At 43.8% G+C, this 9294-nt stretch overlaps 1 protein-coding gene across 1 annotated transcript; it reads left to right on the forward strand.

Moving 5' to 3' along the window:
- The first annotated feature begins 842 nt into the window (after positions 1-842).
- Positions 843-8872, forward strand: LOC146783246 (uncharacterized). Its single transcript, XM_085635973.1, has 2 exons — positions 843-1263; positions 3688-8872. Exon 2 carries the CDS (start codon positions 6790-6792, stop codon positions 8806-8808), a length of 2019 nt encoding a protein of 672 aa, XP_085492099.1. The 5' UTR covers positions 843-1263; positions 3688-6789; the 3' UTR covers positions 8809-8872.
- The last annotated feature ends 422 nt before the right edge of the window (positions 8873-9294 follow it).

Here is a 9294-nt window from a genome sequence, read left to right on the forward strand (position 1 = left end):
TTGGCCGCAGTCGTTTGGGGATTAAGCCTACTATTGTCATTCCAGACATACAACAGCAAACTAAGGTGAGTTCGTCTGGTAAAGACGATCGTCCAAGTTTTCCTAAACAAAATTGGAAAACAAAGAAACAGGGAAAGCAGCAACAGAAACAGGGGTCTCGTCCTGCGTCACCAATACAGGCGACTGGTGAACGCACATATGATTTGCGCGATCGCACTAGTATTAGGTCAACTGATAGATTTCAGGTTACTGAACAACGTTCTCCTCGTTCTTCACAGCAAACATCGGCCTCACAGTCCGGTGGCGGAGAACGTGGCAAAGGTCGGGGTGCCCAACAAGGACGTGAGCAACCCCGTCAGCCTGACGGTAAAGGCAAGCAGGACGAGTTTGCACGTCAACGTCCCCCATTTCAGAAGAAGAAAGTTGCTGCATTAACAGCGAGGTATGCCACAGATAGTGCGGACGCAGCTTCGGAACCTGACATGGGCACTAACGCTGCTCGACAGCGCAGCGGAGGTTACAGTAGTGCGGCAAGCACTGCGTCCATATCTGGAGGCGACAGCAACTGATACGTTCATAACTGTAGAAACTGCGGATACTAGAGTGGCTCCCCCTGACAGACTATATGACATAGTCCTTTTAATTGAAGGTGACATACAACGTACAATACAAGGGATTTTTTTGGATAATCTAACCTCTTCCTATGATATTCTCTTGGCAGAGGCGGACTGGCCTCCGCTTTCATTTTGGATGCTCACACAGTGCCAAAGGATCACGCTGAAAGGTTTGCCGAAGAGTGGGCTCAGGTGCTTGCTCCGGCTTTGTACCATACTTAGGTTGGGTGGGATAAACTGTCTCCGAGCCATGTGATTCCTTTACGGTCTATGCCCCAGCCACAGCCCCAATATCCCATGCGTCGCGAAGCTAGATCACACGTCGCGGAAATCCTTGACCAATTGGAATATCAGGGTGTTATTGAAACATGTGTGTCACCAATGAATAATCCTTTATTCACTGTAACGAAGCCTGATGGGTCGTACCGCCTAGTTTTGGATTACCGGCATTTGAACTCTCACTGTCGGACATGTGCTGTACAGAATACCCACAGTTCTGCTCTCGTTGATAGTCTCATGAGAAAAAGGTTTAAAACCACACTTGACATATCCAATGGCTTTTATAGCCATAACCTGTCCTCTATTAGTAGTCAGTGGACAGCGTTTACTTCTGGCGGCAAACAAAAACAGTTTAAGAGATTAGCCATGGGTAGGCTGTCCGGTTTTAGGTTTAAACCTATAATAACTGATAAAACCCCACTGAAAGAGAAATAGCCCTCCGCAGTGAAAACATATTAACACTGAAAAAACACCTGCACAACCACAAACTAAATGCCATTCAAAGAAAATAAAAGAGAGTGACAGTCATTTTTAGGTCTCGTCTGACCCAGCACATGCGCTGGTCTGGCGAGACTTATTGAGAGGGCTCCAAAACATGCTACCAGGCCAGCCTAGAGCTACAGTGCATGTGCGTGGGGGCGCGTGCGCCTCACTTTCGCGGCCGCACGGCCGCTTTGGTGTTTGATTGCAATCACTTTCACTTTCGTGGCCGCACGGCCACTTGGCATAGCCAATAGGTCTCGCTTTTGGGACCTTATAAGTATTTAGTTATGCAGCTGTTGCATGGCTAAACACTTACAAGCTTCCAAAGGCGAGACCTATTGGCTATGCCAATGTTTGTTTTTCTTCCTGGAGGGGCCAATACAATGTAACTTTGTTATACAAGCTAGCAGTAAGAAAGACTGGGCTAACATTATTCTGCTTGGGTTTTGTTGTTTAGGGATGCCACTCAAATATTGTTTCTTCTTTTTTCAGTTTTGTGGTCTTTGGTCGAAAGATGCAGGGTTTAGAAGCATGTTTTAGGTCTTGTTTAATTCTTTTATATACTGTAGAGAATCAGGAAATATCAAAACCATATTTAATATTTTGGCTACGTTTGATTCTTTCACTGATAGGTAAAATGGCTGGTTTCATAAGAATCTTCCCTAATATGTGTCAGCACATTTACTCACAGAGAATGGGTAAAAACCCTTAATACATCAGCCCCAAGTTTCTAGTTAGTCAGTATTGATGGTAGGCGAATTACCAACACCTCAGGCTTTAAACATTCAATGCAAGGTATAGTGACAAGTATATGTGAAAAGAGCGCTATCGCCAAGCATCTGGGATAGTGGTGAAAACATAACACCAGACTTTTGGAAAACATGGAACGCAGTGTCACTCTGTAAAGAAAGGTTCTTTCCACGTTCAACAAAGATTGGAGTGATATTGTTTGTATTTGCAGTGATTCAGCTACGTATATGAAAAAGTTGTGTAATGGCCTGTCAAAATTGATACCTGAGCTGAAGTGCTTCCCTGTAAGAGATCCTTGCCAGAAGTTAGATGGTATGCTGAAAGCATTTTTACAATCTTCAGGGTTAATGAGGAATGCTATTGACTTTTTATTCCATTCTGGTGCACTGTTTTCTTATGCACAGGAACTAAAACGCGAATATTTCTCATTTCGTGCTTAGTGTGGCATCAAAGAAAGAGTTATCCCAACTCTTTCCCTTAGCTGATGGTTCTCAGTCCAAGGGGCTATGAATGCTATATTATCCATGTGGCAACTGTTTACAAAATCTTTGAGTGATGATACCAAAGGCTAGAAATGTGAGGAACTTTGGTTGCATATTGATAGTGATGTGAAAAAAAGTACACTCTACTGCATTCTTTACAGGAAAACATGATTGCTGTAGCGAACATAATAAAAAACTAGAGTCTGAAAACTCCCTTGTCTGCCACGTGTTCAGCATAATTGGTGTAGATGTGTAACATCTCCTTAAGAGTAGGCTGGGTGACACCTTTAGTGACTTTGGCACTCAGACATGTTCCATGTTAGAGTGCTTGCCACTTGATAAGCTAAGCAATGTTGAAGAGCAATTCAAGAACTTTTAGTTTACAATGTATGAGAAATGGCTTGCAATGATACATAGAAATATCCCTTCACCAACCATGGCATTTGAAGTCAATGAAACCTCACAGTGGTACTCTGTATAAATTCTAGATCCCTTCCATAAAGGGGAATTTCCTCTGTAGTTTCAAAAGTGCTGCTTCATTTTTGAACGCTTCAATAACTCTGCGGGCATAAGTGCCCAACTCAACACAAATGTTGCAGAACCTCCCCTGAGAATCGCAATCTTCAAGTACATCAGTATTGGCATGGAAAGCTATGTCAGTGGCCAGAGTTAACAAATTGTGTACTGGATGTTTTGGCGTTGCCAGTCTCCAGTGCCAATGTTGAGATGGCCTTTTCACAGAAGGTTACATGGGAAGGAACGAGCGAGCACACATGACCACACATGACCACAGACTCACTGAAGAAGTATTGTATGGTGTACCACAATAAGTTTAATTAGCAAAAATCTATTTGGACCTCATATACACTATAGGTACACTGTCTATATACCATGCGCTATCAGTGCAAATAGCAAGCAATAAGAAAAGCAAAACACCGGAAAAACACTGTTTCTGTTGGGTGTGAAAATGTGTAACCACTGATAACCACTGTTTTTTTAAGACATTGAAATTACTTGAAAACACTGAAAAAAAACACCAGAATTTACCAAAAATAGAAACTGAAAACAGGAAAGCCTAGCCATGGGCTATAAAAACAGCCCTGGCGTCTTTGCCGCACGTGTTGTCTCTCTGTTAGAGAGCATTGACCCTGATGCGTACTCGTATGTTGATGATATCTATCTCACAGACGATGAGTTATGGCCGCATCTGTGTCGCGTTGATCGCATCATTGTTACGTTTGCAGACTTCGGTTACAAATTTAACCTTGTGAAGTCTCACATTGCAGAGTATACAGTGTTGTTTTTGGGCTACGAGCTCAACAATGAGGGTAGAGGGTTAGCTCCTCACTTTCTGGAGAAGTGCGCATGCTTGTGTGCTCCTACAACACTGAAAAGATTACAGTCTTTGCTGGGCTTTCTGAATTTCGGTCGTACGTACATTCCCGATTATGCCCAGCGTATCAAGCCGTTATATGCCTTGGTACAACCTACTTTTTCCAAATCGAGCTGGCTGCCAGAGCATTCAGCTATCTTGCAATCTCTGCAGGCTGATCTTCTTGCTTCGAAATACTTACTGACACGTGATAACCACACTAACCTGGTCATAAGAATTGTGCCGGGCGCAGTGGGTTTCACGTACTTAACGTTCAATGAGGGCGATACCGTCCCCATTGCCTACAAATCACACCTGTACACTTCGGCTGAACTGCGCTTTTCCTCGGTTGAGAAAGTATTGACTGCGGTGCAGATGGCGATTCTTAAAGAACGAGCGCTGTCGCAAGGGAAACGCATGTTGGTGGTTACACCATATCCTGCTCTAGAGGCAGTGACGAAAGCCAGTGTACCTAATTCTAAAGCTTTGCATCCACGTTGGATACAATGGGCCACTTCTTTGACATCGCCAGATGTCAGTTATATCTTTGATGCCTCATTGCAGACTCAGGAGTACTTGCAGTATGAATTCGTTCATCCAGCTCCTCTGTCTTTGCGCCCGCTTGAAGATTACCATTGTGTCATTTACACTGACGGTTCGGCGCAACCGGCGACGGAATCGAAGCATGCCTATTCAGCGGCCTGCGCAATTGTAGCGGGTACTTTCGTGAATGGAGAATTCAAGTCCGATGTCGTGCATACGCAGTCATTGGGTGATTGTACCGCACAGTTGGCAGAGCTCCGTGCTCTGGTGCTTGCACTGGAGTTTGCTGGTCCTCGTGTTACTACTCTTATACTGAGTGACTCGTTTTACTGTGTTCAGTCTTTTAACGACAATCTATTCTTTTGGACTCAGAATGAATATCGCGATTCCAAAGGTAGCACAATTAAGCATAAAATGCTTTGGCTTCGGGTGGCAGAACTTAAACAGAATCTGCCTCTTGTGAATGTAATTCACACTCTTGGTCACCAACGATTTGGTGTCCACGCTGTCGGCAACAGCTTAGCTGATGAAGCAGCAAAAACAGCATTGGCAACATATTTAGTAGCAGCAGTTACAAGATCCAAAAGTAAGATCTATGATGACATCTTGGCAGCTATTGCTGCAACGGAGAAGGGAAGTAATTACCCGTGAGGTTTCCCTTCTCGGTACTCTTATCATTTAAGTCCTGATAAAGTCCCCTATGTGAGAATTAACAACGTTGGTGACAGATTAATTCCCAATGCGGACTGCAGACCTTCTTTGATTACAGCGGCTCACGAAGGGATGGCCTCTGCCCATGCAGGTGTTTCAGCTACTGTTACTCTGTTACAACAGCGTTACTGGTGGCGTGGGTTGTATAAGCAAACTCGCACTTATGTTCTTGATTGTGACATTTGCCAGCAGATTAAACCTTCGACTGCTGCGCGCCCGCCACAAACTCAGTTGTACATATCTAATAAACCACTTGGGTGTGTTTATTTAGATCACTGCGGTCCTTTCTCCTCTGATACTGCGTACAAGTATATCTTAGTTGCAGTGGATTCGTGCACACGTTTTCTTTGGGTAGGGCCACAAAGGAGTGCTGATGCTCCAACTGTCATAAGGGATTTGCGTGTCTTTGTGGGAATTTTTGCATGTGGTACCTTTCATTCTGACCAGGGCCCTGCATTCGCCTATAAGGCGTACAAAGAAGCCATGAGATCTTTGGGGGTCCAAGTCAAATTTTCGTCTCCATACCGGCCTGAGGGTAATAGGTAATAGTGTTGTGGAGCGAATGAACCATGACTTAAAGCAATCTCTGACAGCTAGGGTTTTAGGCACTTGACGAAACTGGTTTGCCCATCTGTATAACGTACAACGTGCACTTAATAATCTCCCTAGAAGGTCTCTGGGTGGGCGGACCCCATATATGATGCTCTTTGGCATAAAAAGGTTTGTCCCGGACCTTGATGGTCTAGACATGGCGGCGTCAGCCGATCCCTTTGACGTAGATGATCACTGTGCTGTGTTACAGAATCTACAAGAGACCAGAGACAGTCTTGCGAAGGATCACTTTCACTCCACATCTGATGCTGCGCTTCAGATTCCGGTAGTCGGCTGGCTACCTCGAGTTGGTGACCTGGTCCGTGAGAAGGTGGAGAACAAGAAGGAGGTCGGCCCCTCTTATCGTGCACCGGTTCCAGTGCTTGGCGTGCAGGGTACAAGAACAGCCATTTTAACTCCACTTCCTGGTCACAAGGATAACAGGTACATCTCAATTGACAATCTCAAATTACAGCGAGTGGCCGATTCTTCTTAGTATGACTCCAGCGGTCTCTTGCCCTGCGATGCTGAGAAATTCTGTTTTGGCTCTGGCTTCTACCACCATGCCTGATATTGCCATTGAGATGCATACAGTTACTAATCCTTTGCTGACACCACCGGCTGGTGGTCCACCTGAAGATACTGAGTATGCTTATCCCACAGAGGTTACATTGCCTGTTTTACAATCAACCACAGTTAACCAGTCAAATTCCTCCTTTGACACTGATTCTATGACTTCCAATACTCCATCGAATGTTTCTATTTTTGCTGTTTGGTTTAAAAGAAATTTTTTAATTCCCCCTTGGACTTACATTTGGCTGGTGCTCATATGTCTTTTTTTGTTTATGTCCATTGGATTTGTGGTGGTATTTTTTCATCTTGTAAATGGACACTACCTGAAGGAAAGATCTACAATTAGACTAATTGATGGAACTTTGCCCCCCCCCACTCCTCATCACACATCATGAAGAGGGACCAGACTTTTGTGAATATTACTGCCTGGCCTGTGTTAGATGGGATTGTGTGGGATGCTGTTAAATTTCAAATTCATGGACCCACTGAGGTTATTAATGTTCCGAATGTCCTTCGTGTTTCTATGGGTGATGTTGTGAAACAAAACATCCGTTCTGATGATTGGGACGTTCAGGCCATAGAGGCACTGTTTTCTGATTTGAAATATTATGCTGCCTTTGATGCTGAAGATTTGTATTTAGACACTGCTAATTATGGTGAACTGTTTTGCTATCAACATTATGGCAATCATTTCCTACATAAAGCTAATACGTTTCGGAATTTTGTAAATAATACACAATGGGAACATTGTCCGACGCCCTTGCAAGGCAGCTCCAACACTTTGGTGAAAAAATTTGCATATTTTAGTGTCTCAGAACCTACCGCCTTTTATTTTAAATTAGCAGCTGAGTCTGCCTCGAAGGTGCGGCTGACACACACTAAATTATTGTATTCCAAATACTTTATGGATGAATTGGCTATCATGGGCTATGACGTGTGGAAAGCTACTATTGATCTTAAATCTGTTTGGGGTTCTAAGACGTGGCAGGTGCGAGGAACAGAAGCTTTGCATCGAGCCTGCCTCATCCCAAACCACATTTTGTTTTTGAATTCTTCTATTTTTCAAACCACCTGCTTTGGATTGGCCACTTCTAAAAAGTTGAATTCCCCCTCTATTCCTGATCTGGATGCTTATCCTAATGGGGAGAATCATACAGATCTGTCCCTTACAGTGTTGCAGTCGTACATTACTAATACATCCTTCAACATTTCTGATTTTGATCGTGAAGGGCGGTTACTATGGCAGAGAAGCTCAGATTCCTGTCAACACCGGTTTCTGGGTCTAAACCCTGGGTATACGCAGATTCGCGTAGACCCACGCTTTGAATCTTCCCATTCAGTTACTACCTACTCTGTTGGGAAGTTATGTCAGAACTGGCTGCAACATTCCACCTTGGCATCTGTTAAACTTAATTTATCAAAATTAAATGACAAAATAGATTTGAATGATTTTGTTAAGGGTCCTGTGGGTGGCAGGTCCAAGAGATGGGTGTATGCTATTTATAACGAAGTTCGGAAATTATCGCAAATTGAGGCAGCTTCCAGATTGAGAACCATTGATCAAGCCAATTTGGAAAAAGTACTAGCGGTTATCGATAATAGCATTAACACCTTTTCTTCCAGAATTTACACATTAGATAATATTGTTTCATCTGTTGTTGATATTGTGCAGGATGATATGTCTGTTTTATACCATGGTCAAAATCAATTGCGTTCCATAATGCAGTTGGCATGGACATTGCAAACGTTAAAGGCTGGGAAAGTTCCCTGGGACTACATGAATACATCTTCCTTATTCCTTCCATTTAATATGACGGCGAAACAGCAATTCATGTCCATGAAGGATGCAACATACTCATTACTGCATATTGGAAAGTTAGAACCTTTGCCTTTCTCTGTGGCCGAATTGAACTCAGCTGTGTGGCTTATCCACGGGTTAATCACTTTGCCATTTCCTTTGTTTGAGTTCAGTTTGTGCATGAAACATTATGCCCTAGGCAGATATGAACTGTTGGGTACTGCTTTCTTGCATGAAGTTTGGTCACTCCCCTTTACATACAGATGCATGAGAGAAGGGAAAGAAGTTTATTTGAAAGGTGAGGAATGCACTTCTACACCTGATCACTCAGTAGTCTGTAGGCACATCCAATTGCATGGTGCATGTAACGTTCAGGCACCGAATTTAGCTTGCGTCCTGAAAGGGGTTCCAGGGCCAGCTATTACGCCCTCTTTTACATTATTAGCTAACGGTAGTTATTTGCTTTTAAATAATGAGGCTTGCTGCGGGATGCTAGTTGGAATTCCCTACATTGTGACTGTTTCACAACGAGTAGTTTGCTGTCAAAATGTCCTTTTCCCACCCCGCATGGGCGGCTGGATGTCTCCATATGGCCTTCCATCCCAACCTTGAAAGCAGAGTTCAACAAGATGAGCAGAATAAGGGCTCTCTTGTCTTAAAAAGGTGTCGCTCTGACTTCCTCCCGTGAAATATTTGTCCTTCACGTTGCTAACACCCGCACCGAGGTGCATGCGCTTTTAAATACTGATCTGCCCCTTCATTTCGGTGCTCTGATACACACCATATTCAATGCCTCGTCAACAACTGGCTTGGTGCATTTTTTCAAAGTTGTGGGCTCCAGCCTCGTGATCTCTTTCCAAACTACTTTTGGTGTGATACCGGCATTTTTTCATTCTATTTTTTCCAGCGTCTTTGGAGGGCTCCCGTTACTTCTCGCCCTCACGGCTGGTGTGCTGCTGTTGGATTGCTTACTGCGCAATGGCTGCACAATTTGTGTCACACGACAGCCTGTCACAACTTCTCCATCTTTGTAACCGGATGCTTGAATATTATGGAACATTGCCACTGGCCACTTTAAGCATAGCCTATGGATTGTCC

This window comes from Triturus cristatus, chromosome 11, assembly GCF_964204655.1.
Source record: "Triturus cristatus chromosome 11, aTriCri1.1, whole genome shotgun sequence".
In the NCBI taxonomy this organism is placed as follows: domain Eukaryota; kingdom Metazoa; phylum Chordata; class Amphibia; order Caudata; family Salamandridae; genus Triturus; species Triturus cristatus.